We start from the raw sequence: 22,040 nt of genomic DNA, 5'->3' as shown, positions 1-22,040 counted from the left end.
CGGGGACAGACGCTGGTGTGGAGGCCCCGGAGTGTGACCTCTCTCAGAGCCTCTCAACTGCCTGGGAGGTCACAGTTTCACCCAAGAAGAGCCTGTGGCTTCCCCGCCTCCCTGCTCCCCCCCCCAGCCCTTCCCTGCTGGGTGCCGGAGTGGGAGGCCCCTCAACCTCTCTCTGCGCTTTCCTGTGACAGGCACGGCTGACGGCTACAACTTGCTGGGGACAATGTGAGAATAAATGATAAAATATGTAAGGCTCGCAGCGCTGCTTTGGGAAGGGAAAGAAAGCGCCATGGATGTGTTGTTTTCCTCGACACCGGGTGTCTGTCTGCGTGTCATTTTTTTTTCTTCCCCATCACAGAAGCTGTTTTGATTCCCGGGGAGGAGAGAAGCCTGAGTTAATAATGGGAGCACAGCGGCCGAGGCCGGGCCATTCACGTGTCTGCCACGGAATACATTTATTTATCTTCCCCCATGTCTGGGCCCTCTCATTCATCTGCGAGAGCCCCGGCCCCGACACACTTACTGGGGAACGAACTTTGTCACTCTGATTGAATTCCTAGACTCTCTTGATTGATCCATTGATCATTGATTGATTGATTGATCTGGAGAAGTCAGAGGCAAAGCTGTGAAATGGGCAGGTCTGAGTTTTTGTGTCTGTCTGTGGCATGCTGTTTGTGTTGGGAGGTTGGGCTGGGGTTAGAGGTTCTCCTGGCCCACTGGGAGTCAGCCTGTCGTGAGCTGACGTGTGGCACGCAGCATGGGGGCCTGGTGACATTAGGTTTGGGGTGTGGCAGTGTGGTGTGCGGGCAGTGCCCCATGGATGAGCTGGCTGTACCCAGGGTCTGTCCGGATGTCATTTCTCTTAGGGGCCCGGTTGTCAGGAGGGTGAGCCCAGGGCCAGGCTGGTTCCTGAGGAGACTGGGTTCTGCCTGCCAGCAGGCTCAGCCACACCCCTCTCACCCTGGCCCCCCACGGGGCCTAGCACCCCTTTGGGTGCACTCCAAATAGTTTTGTGTTGATTGGATGAATGGGGTGAGGAGACGAACGTGTCAGATACTGGCTGGGTGAGTCCTTATACCTGGGGTCTCATTTTATCATCACCAGAATCCATTCTTCAGCTGGAGAGACAGATGCAGAGAGGTGAGGATCGTGGACAAGACACCGGCAAAGAAACAGCTGGGGGCTGCTCCCTCCAGATGCCAGGCTCCCCGAGGGCTGGACGTGGCCTGCCCTGGCCAGTGTCCACCCCTGAAGGTCATTCTTTCCTCTAGAGTACCCCACCTTCCATCGGTGCTGGGCTCGGATAGGGGCAGGTGGGCCCCCTGTGCACCAGGCACACCCCGGGACTCTGCCTCTGAGGTCTCATTGACCAAGTGAGCCTTAGGTAGATCTTCCATTTCCGGATCACAAAAGTGGGCTCAGAGAGGTGTGGAAACTTGAGTAATATCTCCTAGCAAATAGGTGAAGGATTCTAGCTTTAAATTCAGGGAGGGCAGTCGTCTCCTAGAGTAGCCCTGCTGGTGGGAGGGGGTGGCTGTGACCCCTTTTTGTGGGCTAGCCTGCGGCATGATGTCAGAGGCAGAACCTTCCCACTGAGAAAGAGCAGGAGTCTCCCAGGACTAGGCAAGGTGGGGGGCACCCCCTGGGCTCTCTGGGGAACGTGGGACCCAATCGGGGGCCCAGCCCAGCCCAGACAGTCCTCACAACCCGCTCCAGCCCTTCTCTTTCCGGCTTCAGTTGCCCCCTGCTCCCTACTCAGGCAGTGCGAGGACGGGAGGACCCCACTTATCTGTTGAATGCTGATTGTGTGCTAAGCAATTTGCTGCACAAGCTGATTTAATTGTCCCAATGACCCTGTGAAGCCAGGTCCCATTATTTGCACGGTGTGACCCATTCCTCATCCACCTTTCCCTCACAGCACTTTTCTGCTGGTCACAATGACACGGTCTTTGTCCGCCCCTGTGGGGGCGGGGCCTCCTCCGCCTTGTGCCTGAGACAGTGCCTGGCTCCGTGGGCCTCCCGAGAAATGCTTGACAAATGATGACGGAATGCTTGAACCCCTGTTTTCTTTCAAAGGAGACTGAGGCCCACAGAGCACAGACCCGGCCTGTCGGGGCCAGCTGGGGCCTCTCTCGCTGACCGGCTTTTGGCCTGGAGTCCCAGGTGTGCCTGTCTGTGTCCGCGCACGTTCACGCTGCCCAAAGAAACTTCCAGTCCGCACTTGTGGCTTTGGATCGGCTCAGAGAAAGCGTGTCCTGTGACTGCTCAAGGAATCTGGGCATTTAGCCCAGAAAGAGTGTGTTTCCTGGCTTCCTAAGAACTGGGGCCCACCCTGCCCCCGGCCTGGGCGTGCATAACTGGAGGGAGGGAGAGATGGACTCCGGCCCTGGCAGGCGACAGTGTCAGGCGTTATCATCTGAGGTCCGCTGCCCCGTGCCCGAGACTGTCCCGGCACGGCCATCCCTCCGCAGGCTGGGCCGTTAGTCCAAGCGCTCCAGGCGCAAGTTCCTCGGGACCCTGGGCACCTTCTGCAATGGGGTTGGCGCTCTTGAGTTATTAGAAAAGAAGCATTCCTCATGCTCAGACAAACCTTTATCCCTGGGGTAGTTCGCCTGGCACGCCTCCCTGGTTACCACGAGGCAGACGTGGGGGCGACATTCACGAAGCACGGGGTGACCCGCCCTGGTGGCTTATCAGGCCTCCAGAGCCAGATGTTTCAAAAGCCAGGCATCTGGCCTCTCCCCGGACCCCCCCCCCAGGCTGGCGTGGGTTTACGAGGTGTCTTTGAAGAGAGCTGGAGTCATTGGGCCGTGATGTCTGCACATTGCGTAATTTCACAATTTGGTTTTCTTTTCATAAGAAGGGTCAGTGAGTGCTTCTCTCTCCCTCTCCTGCTTTTCATTTCTATTTTCCTCTTACCTGCCCCCTTCCCTCGTTAACTGGATTGGAATGCCTCCTCCCTTGGGCTGGGAGATCACGCAGTCCTCGGAGGGGATTAACTGGTATTACCCACCAGGTAGCTGGAATAGACTGGTCGGAGTTTGGAGACGGAGAAACCCTCTTTTGTGTGCTCATAGGCGAGGGGAGGAGGCCAGCCTTGGCCAGGAATGAAAACATTCGCCCAGCAGGGCACAGCTGGGTGAGTTTCCCCAGATGCCAGACCCAGGCCCCGGCCCGAGGGTTGTGAGTCTTCCCCACCCGTGGGGAACGGAGAAAACTTCAGGGTCGTCCTGGCACTGACTCCTCTCTTTGCCGGGTGTCCCTCCAATGCAGGACGGTGATAATAGGTAGACATGTTACCCAGAAAACGTTGATGACGTTAGGCTCGTCTTCAGAATTTAGAGGAAGCTTGACAGGCCTGGGAACCACTGATCCACTTCTTCTGGGGCACCAGAAGCAGCAGCCGAGCCCGTGGGAGTCCCTGATGAGGTTGCCGTGCCCGGAGAGTGCAGGAAATGGCCGCCGTGCTTGCCGGCTGGCAGGGCTCTGGGGATGGGCTGGACACCATTATTTTCCCGGGGCCAACTTAACAAAGTACCACAAACGGGGAGGCTTAAAACAACAGAAATGTATTCTCTCACGGTGCCGGGGTCCAGAAGGCCAAGCTTGCAGAGTTGGTAGGGTGGTTGCCCTCCGGAGGCTCCGAGGGAGACTGCTCCCGGCCTCTTTCCCGGCCTCCGGTGGTTGCCAGCAGTCCCTGCTGCCCCTTGGCTTCTAGACCCCGCTCTCCGCTCCGTGCCTCTGTCGTCACATGGGCTTCTCCCTGTGTGTCTCTGAGTCTAAGTTTCCCTCTTCTTATAAGGATGCTGGTCATTGGATTTGGGCCAACCTAATCCTCTGTGACCTCATCTTAACTTCATGACACCTGCAAAGACCTTACTTACCCAATAAAGCCCCATTCCCAAGTTTCAGGTAGACATGAGTTTTATAGGAACATTATTCAACCCAGGACGGGGACCCCAGAGGTGAGGAGGACAAGCCCGTCTGGGCAGGGTGTTGCCAGGGAGTAGTACGTTGGAGTCTCTGTGGCCATTCGAGTTGGGTTAAGACAGGCTTCCCAGGGCGGGGGGCTGCCAGCCTGGCTGCTCAGGTGTGGATGAGGGTGGCATGTGAGCAGCACACGTGTCAGGCATGCTCTGTGCCAGCCCCTGGGCTGGGATTGAACAGGACAGACCAGCAGCCCCAAGGTGCTGGCTAACATTCCTGTGGCGGAGACGGGTGCGCACAGGGACCCGAGTCCGGGCAGGGAGAGCCGTCACCACACAGGGCCAGGTCTTACTAGACTCAGAGACTCAGGGAGCCAACCTGGCCAGGGGCACTCTGTGTCCTAGACCTGTTTATGTGCTTTAATGCAGATGCCAGAGACAGGAGGATCGGGCTACTCTAGCATGCTTTTCTTAAACTCAGGCCACCGACATTTAGTCCTTTGGCAGCATCGACCAGGACAGCTGAGGGCCGAGAACCTTCGGCACTCCGCCCAAGCCACCTGCCCTGGCCACGCTCCTTTGGGAGGGAGAACGGCCCCTCCCAGTAGTGTCAGGACCCCCCCCCCCATTCCCGGTGGCACCTGCCTGTGTATCCTCCGCCTGCCCTGTGGATAAAGGGCAGCCCACAGGGACTAAGGAGGGGCCCCGGTTCTTTCTGTCCCTCAGGAACCCTTATCTGTTTTGGCAAAGGCCCTGTGGTCAGACGTTTCCGGGTTAGAGCCCCAGCCCTGACTCCTCCTAGCCAGTGATCTTGCGTAAGCGGGTCTCGCGAGCCTCCTGTCTTCTTTCCTGTGAAATAGGAAGGATGATCCCAGTCCCGCCCACCTCAGAAGAATTTGGGGATGGCTGAGTGAGTTCGAGTTTGTAGCCCCTATTTATATACTCTTCCGGTGCCTAAACAAAGCCACGGCGCACAGTAGGTGCTTGATACATGCTCACCAAATAAGAGAGGGAGTCTTGGAGCCTGGGATGCAGCTCTTCTGACGTTCAGGCCCAACCTGGTCTCGTGAGAGGGTGATTCCCTAGGCATTTCCTTCCTCCTGTCTGCGGGCGCAGAGCTACCTGAGCTGACCGGGACGGGGTGGGGAGGTCATGTGTGTGAGTGTAGCATGGATGAGGGAAAGATGCTGCTGAACTGCGTCTGGGGCTTTGATCCATCCCGCGAGCCATTGAGTACAGTTATCCACAGGCTTGGTTCCGGGGAAGGCAGAGTGTGCAGAAGAGCCCTGGAGAGGAGTCTGGAGAGCTGAGGGCTGGCCCCGGCTTCGCGCCCCTTGCCAGCGCTGTGTGTACATGCTCGCCGCACCCTGTCGGTTCATCTGCAGACCTGAGCACCCTGCTGTCCCTGGGGCCTTTATCCCACCATAGTGCCGGGCTGGCCTAGCCTCAGGCCCTTTGCACATGCAGTGCCCACCCCTTCTCCGCTGTTGACCGAGTGAACAGTCGAATGTCCTTAGACACAATCATTCCTCTGTCCTGAGCGTCAAATCCAGGTTGTAGACTGGTGTTTCCTCGGGACCTTTCTGAGGTCTCTGGTGAGACTCAAGGTCTCAGAGGAGTGGATTCAGGGTTTCTCCTGCTCCCAGAAATTGATGGGAGCACAGCAGTGACTGAATGTCTGTTAATGGTTGCCTGCCGTTGACGCAGCAGTATGAACGGAGCATGGGGTTTCCTGGGCGCGCAGCGTGTTCCCAGTGGATGGATTCGGGGTCTTTGAAAAGGCAGGGCTGCGGCAGCCTCCTAGAGCTATTCCCACCGCAGTTGGGCTAACTCTTCTCCACCTGCCTCTCTGCTGGATTTCTCCCTGTGCCCGTGGAGGGCTGCATGTGTGCGCCCAGGGCCCCATGCTTGTGCGCCTGCCCGCAGAACTCTGCGTGCTTCCCTGTCTGTCCAGAGCTCCTCTTAGTAAACGCAGACAGCAGGTTCCGCGGGCGCTCACCCCCAGCTTTCTCCACTCAAGGCTGGCACCAGGGTTCGAGCCCCACCTTTGCCAAACGCACCTCTGAGCCTCAGTTTCCTCCTCTGCACAGTGGAGATAGTAATGCCCATCTCAAGCGAGGGTCAGGTGGACTCAAATACGCAGCGTGGAGTGGGGGCATGTGGTATGGGGGCTGGTCTTCTTAGCATGAGTATTCTTCACTCTAGAGATCGGAGTGAGGCAGATATCAGCAGTCTGTGCGTCGGAGCCAAAAAATGTCTGTTGTCTGAAGAATTTTGCTTTGGAAGACAAGCCTAGGTTTTGGGTCAGAACCTTATCCCCTCAGGAATGTCACGGTTGAGCATCCAGGCATATTTTCTAGGCTTGGTGACCACCCAAGCCTTTGAGCCTTCCACGTGGACGTTTCCGGTCAGGCTTTTCGGGATTCTCTTGCACAGCTGGGCTGCATGTCTCCTTTTGGAAGCATCGTTTCCACAGAGCAGACCCCGTCTGGCTCTGAATAGATGCTTTTTCTCTCTCTTTCTTGGATGCCTGAATGGCAGTCTCCCTCCTGTGGTCCCAGGGGCAGACCTGAGTTAGAACTCCAAAGTGGACATCAGAGTGGGGCCGTCCATTCCTGCTCGGACTCGCGGCGCCCAGCACGGCTCAGAGGTGGGTCGATGGCTGCCGTGACCTGGGAGTCTTCCCCAGGGTCTCCTGGGCTGTGGTTATAAAGGCTGCGAGCAAACCAAAGAAATCGGTCCACAGAAAAGGCAGCGGCTCGGAGCGGCAGCCAGAGTTGAGGTGGATGGTTCTGTGTTCCCAGAAACAGGCCTGCTGGCTTCCAGCCACAGCAGCAAAGCCCCCAAGAGCAGGGAGGACACTCGGGACTCGGGACCAGCCTGCCGCCGGCTGGGGGTCCTTGTGGCTCGCAGTCTGGAGCCACACTACCTAGCTTCAGCTCCCAATTCCTCCACCTGTACTGGACAGCGTGCCTGACCTTTCAACGCCTCAGTTTTCCCCTTCTGCAAAATGGGGATAATAATGTGCTGAGGGGAAAGTAGGTTCAAATCACTTAAGTGCATTAGAGTAAGGCTTGATGTGTAGGAAATAAATAAAAAGGGTAAATTGAGGCCTAGAGAGGGCAAAGGACTCCTCCGCAGTCACCCAGAAAGTCATTGGAGGCAGCCAGGCTGAAACTCATGACTTCCAGTCTCGTGGGCATTTCCCTCCTCCCCTTCTCCTCAGGCAGACTTCTTCAACGCTGCCTTTTGCAAAGGAAATCCCGTGACCCTTCAGCTGGCAAGAATTCAGACTGCACAGAATTTCGGAAACCTCTCTGGGCTGGCTGGGGTCCTTGTTGCAATTCTATTCAGCTGTTAGTTGTTTTTTTCTCCCTCCCCCCTTTTTTTTCTTTTAAAGCTCTAGAGCAGTGGTAGTCAACCTGGTCCCTACTACCCACTAGTGGGCGTTCCAGCTTTCATGGTGGGTGGTAGCGGAGCAACCAAAGTATAAATAAAAAGATAGGTTTAACTATAGTAAGTTGTTTTATAAAGATTTATTCTGCCAATCTTAGTGAAAATCCGGCATTAAATACTTACTTTCTAAGTAATTATTATTATATGTTTTAACTTGCTGTAATTCTGCTTTTTAAGTTTTATAAAATTACTTCCCTACTTTATAAATCACCATTACTGTGGAACCGGTGGGCGGTTAGAAAATATTACTACTGACAGAGATACAGAAGTGGGCGGTAGGTATAAAAAGGTTGACGCCCCCTGCTCTGGATGGTCTCTTCTTTCCTATTTCCCAAAATAGACACGTTAACCTTTGAAGGCTTAGGTCCCTGCTGTGTGTCCCCCTAAACCACCCTCCTGTCTTTCTGGGCCTTGTCCCCATCTGTGAAATGAAAAGGTCTCCCCCGTTGACAGATGTGTGGCCCCCACCTGCCAGCCTGTCATGGCTGCGAGGACAAGTGAACGGAGAGGTGCCACCCTGAACACAAGTCCATGTTGACTGCTGGGTGACTGCTGACTCAACAAAAGCTGGTGACTCATCCTTCTAGGAAGTGAGGTGAAACCCACCAGAAATGCTGCCCACTTCCGCCTACCTCCTAGTTTCAAAGGTTATTGAGTCATCGGAGTTGTCTGCGCTTTTCTCGCTCTCCTGTTTTAGCTGAACACTTTTCAACCCCTCTGGACTGAGGCTGGCGTGGCCAGAAGAGTCCCATCTACAAGTCCTCAGGTGTCAGAACTGAGGGGCTTGGTGGCTTTCTGATCTCTGTTGGGAGCCCCAGCCATGAGGTCTGGAGGCTGCCATCCTAGGTGTGAAGCCCAGCTCACAGGCTGTTGAATCCACCTCTCTGAACCTCAGTCTCCTCGTCTGTGGATGAGCTCGGCCAGCAGGGTGAGAGGGCCAGCTCAGGTAGGTGGGTCGGAGCCCGCCCCCAGCTCATTCCCTTCTTCTGTCCTGCCCAGGAGGCCCTGGCTCACCTGGAGTCCTGCTGGGGCACAGTAGATGTTGAGATGCCGGAGTCCTCCCTGGCTGTGGGGGACAGAGGGACACTTGGCCTAGCCGGGCAGCCTGGACCCTCGGCCCCCCCACCCAGGGCCAACAGCTTTCTGAGTGCAGTCCTCTCAGCCTTTTTTGTTGTTGTTGTATTTTTCCGAAGGTAGAAGCGGGGGGGGGGGGCGGGAGCAGACAGACAGACTCCCGCATGTGCCCACCCAGGATCCACCCGGCGTGCCCACCAGGGGGCGATGCTCTGCCCATTTGGTGCATTGCTCCTCTGCAATCGGAGCCATTCTAGCGCCTGAGGCAGAGGCCATGGAGCCGTCCTCAGTGCCCAGGCCAACTTTGCTCCAATGGAGCCTCGGCTGCGGGAGGGGAAGAGAGAGACAGAGAGGAAGGAGAGGGGGAGGGGTGGAGAAGCAGATGGGTGCTTCTCCTGTGTGCCTTGGCCAGGAATTGAACCTGGGACTTCCACATGCTGGCCCGATGCCCTACCACTGTGCCATCCGGCCAGGGCCCCTCTCAGCCTTTTGACGGGAAACCAAGGCCCAGGAAGGGGGAAGAGCTGGAGCAAGGAGGCCAGGGAGCCAAAGCGAAAACTCAGGATCCTAGACCAGGGGTCTCTTTGCCCTTGGGCCCTTTTGTCCACTATGTGCAGGGGTCACTTTTGGGTCAGCCTGGCACCATCATGGGGCCAGCCTGGCTGGGCCTGGGAATTCAGAGGTGGGTGCCATGGTGAGCCTGCTACCCCTTGGCAGGGTCCTTGGGCAAGTCATACCCAATCCTGAGCCCCGTTTCCTCATCTCAAAAATGGGCGTATTTCCTGGTCTGCCCACCTCAAAATTGTCGTGAGGCTTCATAAGATGGTGTAAGTAAAAAAAACAAAACAAAAAACCCTCTCTGCAGGCAATCAAGAACTAAGAACTGCTCAGATGTGAAGAATTTGATATTTGTCATCCCTGGAGGCATTTCTGTATCCCTGTCACGCAGACAGTGTCTGGTACCAAGTAGGGGTTCAGTGAATGTCAAATGAATGAATGACGGTCACTGTCATTTATTAAGCACCTGCTACATACCAAGCATCACCCAGGGAACTTTCTATAAGGTCCTGTAACCACACAATAACCGCAGCACCTCTGGTATGTTCCCATTTTACAGATAAGAAAGCTGAGGCTCAAAAAGACAATAACTTCCCTAAGGCCACACAGTGAGCGGTTGAGGAAGTCAGGTTTCACCTCTTACTCTTAAGTCCTGTGTCCTTCCAGGTACTCAGATGGTCCCCTAGAGGAGGGTTCCTGGCCTCCACACACTTAACACCTCAGTAGGGTCCCCGGGGTATGTCGGTATGTGTTTAACAAGTAATTCTTGAGCAGAGGGGCGGGGGAGGGCCCAGGATTTGCACCAAGCTCCAATTTTAGCATTTGCCAATTTCCACGGTGCAAATATTCCTATTGGGCCTGATTTCAGGGCAACCAGTCCTCTCGCACGAGGAGCCCCGGATGTTCTCTGGGGTCTCTCGGTGCCACACAAAGACTTGGGAGGGATGAATGGGACCCGAAGGCAGATCTACAACCCCTCGACTGGAATATTAAGGTCTGCCAGCCCCGCCGTGTACGATATTCCTGCCAGACCCAGAGCAGAGCCCTGTAAACGCTGGGATATAATGGACAATAAAAGTCGCCGGAAAATAGTGGGTCTCCTAGGACCACTGTCATCCCTGCCACACGCTGCCTGCCAGAAACACGGGCCCTGTGATCATGAGGCACGATCGTCATGTAAATATATAGGGTCTCTCGCCAGCCGCGAGCTGAGATTTATTTTATTGAGACGATGGGGGAAGGGGAAGACGGCTCAGGTTCGTCGTCCTGATAACTTTGTGAACTGCTTTGCCATCACTTCCCAGCTTCTGGGAAAATGCAGCAGGAGTCGGAGCGGCCTGTCCCCTCCTTCCCCAAGGGGGGCACGGTCCTCAGAGGGCATGGACTCCTCCTGCCAGGTCCACAGGTCCAAGGGCCTGGTTGGCCACAAGACCAGGGTCCCCTGGAGAATGAAGACCAGACTTACTGTGACAATTGGTTTGCCGAGCGGGTTGCCAGAAACATTTGTCACAAGGATATTGCTGTTTGATGAGCACTGGTTTTTTTATAATGATGATGGTAATCGTAATAGTAGCAGCAGCCACCTTTATTGAGCTCTTGTGTCGACATAGGTCCTGATGGTCCTGGACTGGCGTTCTGCCCGCATGTCCTCAGTCCTCAAAACCTCATGAGGTCAGTCCTACATGGCCCCTTGTTTACAGAGGAAGAATCGGCAAAAAGATGACCATGGGCCAGGCTGGAGCTCACATGGCTGGACAGAGGCAGCTTAGGATTCAAACTTGGGGCTCTCAGACTTCAGAGCTGTGCTGGGCTGCCTCTGTCTCCTCACTTCCTGGCCCTCTGGTCCCAGATCAAATGCCACCACCTCCTGGTAGCCCTTTGATTGACCCATGTTGGGATCAATGGCCCCTTCTCTGATTCTGCAACCTAGTTAAACACTTTGATGTTGCCCCCGCCACAACCACCCCATTTGGTTCCTTCATGAGGACAGGAGCCCAGTCTACACTGCAGAGGTGTTTCCAAGTGAGTTAGGACTCAGGCCTGCATTTCCAGCCAGGCTCTGCCTCTCTCCTCCTGGGCCTCCTCTGGAAACTCACATGACCTCAGAGCCTCAGTTTCCAGATTTGTCAAATGGATGCATTGTCTGCATTGCAGGGTCACCTTATGGACACACAAGCTGTCAACACTCCTAAAGGATCTGGTCCAGCACCCAGCACTTAGGGGGTGCTATGTGTCTGGTCCCTTCCCCCGCCTCCATCGCTGTGTGTCTGGGAGCCCAGGAGGCATCTGAGCCATGTCCCTATACTACTGTGGTTTGTTGTGAGTGGGGAGGACAGTATACAGGGTGCTGAAGGGCCCCAAAAGCCTCCCAGGGCCAGGGAGAGTGTCCCCATAGCAACTCCAAACCCAGCTCACCTGGTTTTCTCCCAGAAGTGAGCACAATGAGATACAGGATGTCAGGTGGACAGGCAGAGAGTGACTGACATCCCATGTGTGCGCATGTGGGGCACGGAGTTGATCAGAGCCGGGTTAGACTGCTGGACGGTTCGGGCTTCCTCCGGCCCAGGAGGAAGAGGAAGGTTCCACGGGGCTGGCTCACTTGGCTTTGCATCTGAGTTTCCTTTGGGTGCTGTGCCCCATCCTGGGCCAGAGTGCGTGCTTCTGCCATGGAGGGAATTCCCCTCCAGCAGACAGGAGGCTGGAAGCAAAAGAAAGACAGGTTAGGCAGAAAGTGCCCCACTCAGGGGCCCATCTGGCGTTTCCTCTGTGAGTTGCCGCTGGTGCTGCCCGTATAGCTGGGTCATAGAGGACAGTCCCTGAGGCCTGCCACATGCACCAGGGCCTCGGTGTGGGTCCACCTGCAGGCCTGTGGACAGCTAGCCGGGGCCCAGCCTCGACCACCCATGGAGCTGGCACCTGGCATCTGCCCGACAGTTGGGCCTGGCTGGAGGGGAAGGTGTGCTGGCAGGTGGCCGAGCCCTGGTGCCAGGATCTGGCTCTGTATGTCCTCCGGGGCCTCAGCTGCCATATGCCTGTGCTCATCCCAGGGGCTGAGCTGCAGATGGGGTGTGAGGGGGTGGTTTGCTCAGGGTATAGGGGGCTCCTGTTCTGAAGGAAGAAGCGGCAGGGGCTGGCCACGAGCTCTTTTGGGAGCTGGAGGGCTGGGCTGGCCTGGAGCTTTCCCTGACTTCCTCCCAAACGCCTGCAGGTTCGGCAGCCTCCACGCCTTTGATCCAGCTGTGTCCTTGTGTCCTCTGCCAGAATTCCCCGCCACTCTGTCCGAAACTGCCCGTCCCTCTAGGCCATCTCAGACTGCACCTGTGTGAGAAGCTGTCCGTGACTTTGCCTGGCCAGCGGTCAGAGTCCACAGTCCGCCTGGGGGCACTTTTCGTGCTCTTTTCTGGCTTGTTGGTATTTGTCCCTGTGTTCCGGGGTTCTCTCCTGCAGACCCTGTAGGAGCTAGATGCCATCTCGGAGTCACCAGTTGTCAGCACAGGCCCTGCATAGGACATGTGGAAGGGAGGGAAGGCGGGTTCTGGCCAGGTCACTCAGTTGGTTAGAGCATCATCCCGACATGCCAAGGTTGTAGGTTCAATCCCCAGTCAGGGCACATACAAGAATCAATCAATGAGTGCATAAGTAAGCGGAACAACAAATTGTTTCTCTCTGTCCCTTGCTCTCTTTCTCAAGTCAATAAAAATAATAGTAAATTTAAAAAAGAACAAAAAGGAAGGGAGAAACACTCTGAACCCTCCATTCCTAGATCCACACCTTGTTTTGGAGAGCATGGGCCCCCATTAGGATGTAATAATGGTCAAACAGTAACTCCATTGATTGGGTGTCTAATATGTGCCAGCCCGGTGCTGAGCACTTTGGGTTCATGTAATGTCAGGGACCCTCCAGCAGCCTGAGGCGGTGTGTACCATTCTTGTCCCTGTTTTACCCACAAGGACATTAGGATACACACAGCAGGGATGTGGCAGATCCAGGACTTAAATCCAGGACCACTGCCTACCATCTCCCGGATAAATATTTTTGGCTCAGTTCAGACAGATATACTAGGAATGGTTAAGCTTTTAGAGGGATAGCAAGAACTTGCATGCTTTTTAGCATCTGCTGGGCCCCTGTGGGGGTACTTGGGGATGGGTTAAGGGAAAGGCCTCTGTTCCTCCCAGAGCGCAGGCTGGGTTCATCTGGGGCTGTTCTGTCTGTTCTGGGCTCCGGTTAGGGCGGAGGGGTTGAGGCCTGGAGGGCGAATCCCTCTGCCCTGCAGTGTGGGTGTGCGTCGGGGTATCAACCAGGTTCTGCCATCGCTGGGCCTCAGTTTCCTGGTGGGTAAAATGGGTCAGCAGGATTGGGGGGTCCCAGAGTGGACTGATGGCGTCCCAGGCCTACTGGCTTGAGGCGTGTGCCACTCCCTCCAGGACTGCCCAGCGGCTGCTGCCATCAGATGCCAGTCCCTGGTGGGCATCGGACTCCCTGGCCGCTACGACAAGCTCTGTTCACCACAGAGGTGGCAGCCGGAGTTATTTTTGGAGCAGCGCAGGGTGGGGGTTTCCTTTTGGCAGTGACTGGGGATGCAGTCTCCGGCAGGGGAAGTCCCCTCCAGAGTCAGGGCCGCCCCTCTTCCTTCACCCGCCCCGGCACGGAGAGGCCACCCACGTTCCCCGAGGCCCCAGGACCGAGAACCCACCCTCAACCCCAGGCCGAGCGGACCTTCCCCGAGCTTCTCAAGAGCCACTTTGCAAGGTACCTGCCTTTGCCCTGCCTCTTGCTGGAGAGACCCTTTCACTCTTTCCTGCCACCGGGGGCTACTGCCTTTGCCCTGGAGGGTGTGCCCAGCAAGCAGCAGGTAGGAAGGCCTGAGAGACCTGTGGAGTCTGGACTCGCAGAGCATCCTACCCGGCTGCACCTCTGCCACCAATGCCACTTGACCACCCCCAGTTGGGGGCTGCCAGAAGGCTGGTGCCATCGGCCTGGCATGAAACCTTTGCCACCACTCAGGTTGGGTGGTGGGTGGGTTTCACATTGATCCTGGGCTTTGCCCGAAATACTGAGGTTACAAGGGAAGCAGAAAAAGCAATTCTTGTCTCTCTGGGGTGGGGTTTGGTTGCCTGGGCCCCTTCCTGATGTCTGAGCAGTGAGTTCACAGAACTTTCTCCCACCAGGTACAGCTGTCCTTCAAACCTTAAAACGGGGGCAAGAGAGAAAATTAGGGGAGGCCAGGAGTTTAAGAACGTTCCCTGGGTAGAGGTGACTGGGTGGGATTAGGGATGCTATTCTGGGACCCAGGGCAAGCACTTTTACAAACACTGAAGCCCCCCAGGCCCCTGGCGGCTGCTTCCCTGGCTTCTGCCTCCTCACTCCTGGTGTTTCTGTTCCTGGTCAGCAGCCATTTACCTGGTCCTCCCTCTGCCCTCGAGGACAACTCCACTGAGGGAGAGGAAAAGCATGTGAGCAGGCAGTGACAGCACAGGGACCAGGGATGTAGAGCCAGGAGTGAAACTATCTGGGGGAGTCCAGAAAGGCTGCCTGGAGGAGGTGTCCAGGTTGGGCTGTGAAGGCAAAGCCAGGTTTGCCAGGAGACAATTATTCTAGGCAGGGAAAGCAGAGCCTGCCGGGGTCTTGAGGAGAGAGCAAGTTCATTTCTCTGGAGAGCAGCGATCCTTATGGTATGGCCGGCCTATTAAGGGGTGCAGTGCTCCTAGCAGAGTAAGATACCAACTTCCCCCAGCTCTATGGTGGTCTTAAAGGGGCATTCCAGACAAATAAGATTGAAACCCAGACTTTGTAGAAGTCAGAGCTGGGTTCAGGTGCAGGACATGCCTTTTACTAGCTGCACAAGCTTGGCAAGTCACGTGACTTCTCTGCACCTCAGTTTCCTCATCCTCGAAATGGGGCATCACAGACGTGGTGGTGAGAATGTGCTGAGGTGCTGCACGTAACTCGCTGGCATGGAGGACGTGCTCAGCAGATCTCCCCCTCAGAGGGGTGCAGTGAGGCCTGCCTTCACTGGGCCCCAGAGCCAGAGGCCTCCCAGACAGAACCCAAACGCCTCACCACTCCCTTCTAAGAGATGTCTACAGCTACTGCATTTTTTCCTTCAAGAATTGGGTTTATTACCCGGAAGGAGGAAATGAAAGGTGATCAGGAGCCTCCTGGCTGTTAGGAAGGCTCTGGGAAGCCCAGCAGTGTGAAGGGGTGTGTTCTGAACGGCCTGGGGACGCCTGCCTGGTGGGAGACCTCAGCGACCCTGCGACCCTGCCCCTGCTGTGGAGGCAGGTGATTCTTGCTTGGGGCTTCAGGAGGGTGGGAAGAGCCCTCCCCACTGGCTGGTCAGAAGTTTATTCAATCAGCTCCCACTGAGTGCCCGGTCTGTGCCAGGCCCCGGTGGTGTAGAGATGATTGCTAGGGCCAGTGCTCCCCTTGAAGGGCCAGCAGAGGAGGAAGAGAGGGTGGCAAAGTGAGCAGTTTGTGCCCAAAGAGCTGGACTGTGGGGGAGATGCACGTGTGGATGCCATCAGAGGGGGAGGTGGGTGGGGACCCTGGTACTGGCTGGCTGACAGCCTCTGTGTGCCCACCTTGCAGGTCCCGCTGTTTCTTCTTTATGGGTGAGGGAATCGAGGCTCTGGGAGGGAGCAGGACTTTCCCGAGACCCTGCAAGAAGTGCCGAGCCTGAGTGGGACCCAAGACCTGGTCATGACCCATGAGTAGACATTCCCCAGGGAGAGGTCATAGGTTCCAGGCAGAGGCTGGTGTGTGGAAAGACCTGGGAGGGTCGGGGGGCTGTGTGGTTGGGTGCAGGACCTGTGGTTGGGGGGCAGGCAGGAAAGCAGGCCCGAACCAGCTGAGCAGAACGTGCAATGCCTTGCTTAGTCATATGGGCCTTTCCTGGGGTGTTTGGGGTGGGGTCAGTGAGTTGGGATTTGTGTATTGTAGGAGAGACCTTCCCATGGGTGGCCTGGAAGTTGAGTCATCGGGCAGGAGGTGACTGCAGGGGCCCGCTGAGAAGGAGCCAGGCTAGCCCAGGGCAGGGCCTCTGGACAAGAATTAGCAGGAGGGGATGAAGACCAGCTGTGGACAGCGAGGGAGGGCGAGACCTGGGGCGGAGCACCCTGGGTTCCTGCGAATCCCTGGGCAGACAGAGATGCGGCCCTGCTGCTGAAATGGGGACCCGGAAAGGGCAGGCAAATCTCCCGTTTGGAGCAGGTGAGTCTTTGGTGGTCGGGGTCTGGCTCTCTGGAGAGAGGAGGAGGGGTGGGTGACGGGTGAGCAGAGGCGAGCTGAGCGGGAAGAAAGGCCCCCTTGTTCAGGTGGGCACTGCGTAGCCCCTCAGCTGCTGGCCTGCAGGTTCCGCAGGCCCACGTGGGAGGGCCGTAGCCCTGAGGGGGGCGTTAGGGACCTCTGCAGGGGCTGCCCGTTCTTTCGGGGCTGCTTGTGGTCCCGTGTCAGAGAAGCCAGGCTCCTGCTGGTGTGGATCCCAAGAATCTGTTCAGCAAGTATGGTTTTGGGGGTGGAGCGCTGAGAGGACACAGGACCCGTCAGGAAAACAGACACCATCTGTGGCTTGTCCCTTACGGCTCCCAGGCCCCATGACTCTGGCTTGAGATCTGGCTGTTTCCTGTCAAGTGATGAATGGGTAACGGCTGCTGATCCCAAGAGCAGAAGAGGAGGGAGGCCACAGCAGCCAGAGCTCCACCTCTAGGCCAGAATTCATTCATTCACTCATGCATACATTCATTCCTTCATTCATTCATTCACTCTTTCAAGGCAGTATGGGCGAGGGGAGTCAGACAGACTTGGTTTCGAGTGTTTGTTCCTCCTCTTGCCTGCTGTGTGGCCATGGGCCCCTCACTTAACTGGTCTGAACTTTCGTTTCCTCCTCTGCATAAGGTAGATAATAGCAGCCGTGACTCTTTAAGAGACTCGGTTTTTGCAACTGCAAAATGGGGGTGATAGCTTCTTGGGTTTCTTGGAAGGTGTCAAGCCACTCGGTTTATGGGTGCTTGCTATGGATGTTGGTCGATGCTGAAGTTGGTCCGACCTTGGCACCGCCAGTAGCCAGGCTGTGAGTTGCCTACCGGAGCTGATCCCCCTGTGGAGTGCCCGGATTAAACCCGTGTCCCCCTAGGGTCACACCCTACAGTAGTAAGAGTCTTGTCAAAGGCCAGGGCAGGGAGGAGCATGTCAGTGGGCTTTGCAAAGGTAGCCACCGTTCCCGTAAGTGATGAAGAAGATGTTTATATGCTCCTGTTGGCCCACACAAGCCATGCAGTGCAGTAGACAGAGCATATCTGGGGTCCAACAGCCACAGCTTTGTCTTCCACGAGCTCTGACCCTGGGCAAGTCCCTGCCCCTCTCTGAGCCCCAGTTCCCATGTCTGTCACCCCTCCATTGCCCAGGGGGAGCAGCTGAAGCCTTGGAGGGCCCTCACCTGTGCTAAGTTCTGTTCTTAGGAGTTTGCATCTGTAACATGTTTAATCCTGTCAGTCACCCTAAGAGATAGATCTTACTATCAGCCTCATTTTCCAGATGTGGAAACAGACACTGCATGGTTAAAGGCTGCCTATCCCACATAGACCCTAGGTTTTAACATCTGGGCTCCTACTCATCTAGTCCCTGGGAGGCTGGCAGACATGCACACATCAGGAACTCAGGCTGGGAAGCCACACTGCGTGCCCACAGCACCTTGGCAATGCTGGGCCCTCGCTCCCTGCAAAGAAAGACCCTGTTTGAGGTGGCACTCAGTGTGGCCTGCGGCTCTGGGTCTCACATTCCATGGATTTTGGCCCCTGAGTTGGGCTTGGCAGCTTGTTCCTCATTGTTCTGCAGCTTGGCAGGAGCAGCGGGGCCAGGCAGCTCCTAGTGTTACCCTGAGGTGCCGGCATGTGCTGCATGTGGGTCCTCGCTCTGCTGTCCCTGCCCTTCCTCCATGTCCCTTTGTCTGGGGCTCTGTGTCTGGGCTCCCTAAGAAGCAGTTTCTGGCAGGAAATTTCTGAGGTTTCTGTTGAAGTAAAGACAAAGAGAATGAGAAATCTCTGAAATACAACACCCCTGGAGACTTTAGGACCTGGGGGTGGGGGGCTTGGGAGTCAGTGAGAGCTGGATTCAAATCTTCCCCTGAGCCTGATTTCTCATCCGTAAGATGGGTCTACCAGCAGCCGAAAGACCTGGCCCACTGGAGTCTCAGAGAGCCTTCATTGCCCTTTGTGGTGGCCGTCTCTGGCTCCTGGGTGGTGGTGGGGGACTGTGACTTTCAGGGTCCTCCTTGGCTGCTGCTTTTCTGCAACATGTCTCCCTAGGGAGTATGGCTCAGTGCCTTCCGTTAGGTTCTGGACAGACTAGCTCTTAGGAAGAGTAATTTACCAACGCCCAGGGGTTTGACAGGAAAGGTATGTGGACAGCAGAATTACATCAGTTTGGTGCCATCCCAGAGGACAAGGACCATGGGGCCTCAGTGGGGGAAATGACCCCTGTGACCCACTCAGCCCAGCTCCCATTCTTGAGTGGAGGGGGCCTGTTCGGCGGGGAGCCGCTGGAAGGGAAGATGATGTTGGGAAGGGCTGTGAGGAACGCACCGTGGAGGCTCTGGGCAAAGATGCTGTTGTGGGTTTGAATGTTCGTCTACCTGTGATTGTGTTCCTGGGCAAATCTTTTAGCCTCCTTGTGCCTCAGTTTTCTCATCTGTAAAAAGGAACCCTATTCCATGGAATTGGTAAAATGAGATGGACTAACAGAGCTGAAGTGTAGGGAGCGGGGCCTAGCATAGTGCACACAGTTGTCCCTTTATCATTACTGTTATTTCTAAGAAGGCCGGGGTGGGGGTCCTGTGTGATGAGCAGGGCGAGCCCCTGAGAAGCTGCTGAGGGTGTGCATACCACCCCCTGCCTCTGAGCTCAGATGTGGGAGTATCACATGGGGCGTGGGGAATGATCTTTGCAAATACCCCCTAGGTTTCTGATTTGCCCAAGGTCCCAGCTGAGGAGTGACAGGGTCAAGATACAGACCCAGGCTGGCTGGCCACAAGCAGCTGTGTGAGGTGGGACAGGGGAACGGGAAGCCAGGACATCACCTTCATTTCTGGTCCCCATGACATCTGTGAGCAGGTGTGCAGGTCACACCAGTGCCTTCTGAGATAAAGACAGAACCTTCCTGCTGAAGACAGTTCTCCTACCTTTCCCAGAGGTCCCCCTAAGGGCAGAGGATGGTGAACATGTCACCCTGAGGGGTCTGGGGGTGCAGCCCAAAGCAGCTGCAGAGCCTGCAGAAGTCTCTGGTTTTATCTTAAAATTCATGCGCATTTTACATTCTGTTCCCTCTGTATCGGGTTTATTGTCACACACATTTCCCCCTGAGTAACAGCGCTGCCTCGCGAAGCTGCCGTGTTTATCTGTTTATCCTGGGGCTTTCATACCCAGGTCCTCACCATGTCACCTGGGGGGTGAGCTCCACTGCGGGCGCTCAGGCGCAGATGGCGGGCAGATGCTGAGGGGCTGCAGCTCCATCTGCATCTCAGGAAGCCGCCTCAGTAGCCCATGTGGAGGAGGAGAGCCTGGTGGGGGTGGGGGTGGGCGCTGGAGGCCCAGCGGTCCAGGGAGAGGCAGGGGGACACAGGCTCCGGAAGGACAGGCACAGTGCCATAGTGCCCTCGGCGTGACACTGATTTGAGATAAGAGGACAAAAAGACAGCAAAAGATCTACGTTTATCTGTATACACCAGGATGAACCACGTAAAATTCTGGTTGCAGTAGTGGGGAGGGGGTCAGAGCAGGTTGAGTTCGGGCAACTTCAGAGACAGGAGACCACGCGGGCTGGACCAGACTGGGCCACGCTTGGGGGAACGGTCCTCGCTGGGGCTCCGTGCCATCTGCTCTATGTGGCCTTGCTTTCTGCCATCTACTTTGCATGCTGGAGAGCAGTTTTACCCCCGGACGCAGATGGCAGGTGTAGAAGGGAGGAGCTGGCCTGCCTGAGGACACGGGGAGAGTGGCCCTGGACACAGGGGGTGCTGCAGAAATGCTCGTGGGTGAATGATGGCCTGTCCTCCCAAGGGGAGGCGGTTCCCCTTGCATCTGGGAGGGTCACGTGGCTGGGTGGTTTCCTCCTTGCGGGCATATGGCTTCTTCTGTGTGCTTGTCTGCTGGAGGGCCGGCAGAGGCTGCCTGCAACACCAGGAGTAGAAGTGGTATTGGGAGTGACGGCCTTTAGCTCAGGCCTGGGCACAGCTGCTGTGGTTACTATGGCAACTGGTGACTAGCATTCTGACTCTCCAGGGACCATTGATGTGGCAGCCAAGCCCTGGGGGTTGAGGGGATTGCTCCCTTGTGCCCAGAGGCTCATGCAGGACTGTGAGCGGGACCTGCGCCCTGGCCTTCCAGTGCTTGGTGCCCAGGGCCCAGCGAGGATGGAGATGCGGGGTCCTTCCTGCAGCTGTTGCTTGCAGTCTGACTCAAGGTCTCCCCCTCCTGACCACCCAGTCTGCCAGCCTGGGTTGATGTGGGGGTGGTGACGAGGGGCAGGGGTGTAAAACTCCCCACCAAGAGGCGTGGAGGACAGTGATGTGGAAAGAACAGGGCTTTGGAGTCTACCACAGTTGGGGTTGAATCTGATGCCTCTCTCACTGGCTGGGCCCACCTTGAGAGTTTTCCCTGCACAAAGCCTCAGTTTCCCCTTCTGTCCAATGGGGATAATCCTAACAATGCAGTCAGGACAGCATAATGGAGGGAATGTGTGTCATGCAGGGTGTTCACTCCTAGCCCTGGGTCACCACAGGCAAAGTACTTAACTGCTCTGCCCCTCAACCCACACACCTGTGAAACGGGGCAGGTGAAAGCACTTCCTCCACCCAAGGGCGGTCAGGAGGAGAGAGTGAGCAGGTGAGTATCAAAGAAAGCCCTCGTTTTCTTTTGCAGCCTGTGCCCTTGTGAGGCTGGCATGCAGGATGGCAGGACAGCCCAGCCACATGCCCCACGGAGGGAGCCCGAACAACCTCTGCCACACCCCGGGACCTGCGCACCCTCCTGACCCACAGGTAAGCCCTCTTCCTCTACCCGCAGTGCCTTCGAGACTCCCAGGAACAGAGGTCCCTGAAGCTGCTTCGTCCCAGCCGACGGGGCAGCTCTGGGCCAGAACCTCTTCTCGCGGGCCTCCAGGAACGGGAGCAGAGCTCACTGCCTGACCTGGTCCGGCCTCCATTTCATTCGGCGACCCTCTCTGCTGGACTCTGGGTGGGATCCCAGGCCCCGGTCCGCCTGAGTGTTTCCATGTGAACAGAATGGGTTTATCTCCGAGGGCTCCAGCACTGCTGAGAAAGATGGACAGAGAGGGAGTTATGGAGGCCCCGAGGAGAAGGGAGGGCGCAGGGGAATGGGCAGGGTGAGCTTGGGGTCAGAGACAACTTCCTTAGGCCGAAGTCGGCCTCCCTTCTGGTCAGAAGTATGTTCTGGCCGCTTCATCCAGAACCAGCAGAGCGTAGGGACACTACTTTCCCTCCGCCTGCCTCTCCCTCTGTGTAGACGTCGGAGAGCCGGACAGAATTCTGCAGCTTTTCGGACAGCAGCTTTTGGGGTTCTGAGCTGCTCGCATACCCCAAACCTTTTCCTGGGCCTGGAGTGCCCTCCTCAATTCCTCTTCCGAACCTTAGTCCAGATGCTACTTCTTCTGGGGAGCCTTCCTGCTCCACCCCATCCCCTCCTCTGTGCTGCCTGCACACCTGCACACGGGTGCTGGGTCACAGCCGTGATCACATCCCACCCGGGCCTGGTTCCTGGTCCCTTCCTAGACAGAACTCTCTGGAGTGGAGCTTTGCCGGTCTCAGCACCCGCGCCAGGAGCCAAGGAGCCCTTTGTGCTACTGAGTTAACGCGGTGTGGACACGTGTAGTGCGCATGCCCAGGACGTGACCATGTGGGACGCAGACCCACGTGTGCTCTGAGCGAGCACGGGGTCTCACGCGCGAGAGAGAGACAGGAAAGAATGCAGGAGAAACTCAGGAGCCAGAGAAGGGCCCTGATCCAAAGCCAGGGAG

At 56.5% G+C, this 22,040-nt stretch overlaps 1 protein-coding gene across 4 annotated transcripts in view; it reads left to right on the top strand.

Moving 5' to 3' along the window:
• NEK6 (NIMA related kinase 6) overlaps window positions 1-22,040 on the top strand; it is a 75,977-nt gene that overhangs the window by 16,149 nt on the left and 37,788 nt on the right. For 2 of the 4 annotated variants that reach the window (XM_066256251.1, XM_066256252.1), the window contains one exon: window positions 20,927-21,045. In XM_066256251.1, coding sequence (XP_066112348.1) covers window positions 20,956-21,045 — 90 coding nt within the window. In that variant the 5' untranslated portion in view covers window positions 20,927-20,955. Of the gene's footprint in view, window positions 1-3,026; window positions 3,140-16,203; window positions 16,224-20,926; window positions 21,046-22,040 lie in introns of those variants that run through there. The other 2 variants (XM_066256253.1, XM_066256250.1) reach the window with 2 other exon arrangements.

This window comes from Saccopteryx bilineata, chromosome 2, assembly GCF_036850765.1.
Source record: "Saccopteryx bilineata isolate mSacBil1 chromosome 2, mSacBil1_pri_phased_curated, whole genome shotgun sequence".
Lineage (NCBI taxonomy): Eukaryota > Metazoa > Chordata > Mammalia > Chiroptera > Emballonuridae > Saccopteryx > Saccopteryx bilineata.
This window is presented reverse-complemented; position numbering and strand designations above follow the sequence as displayed.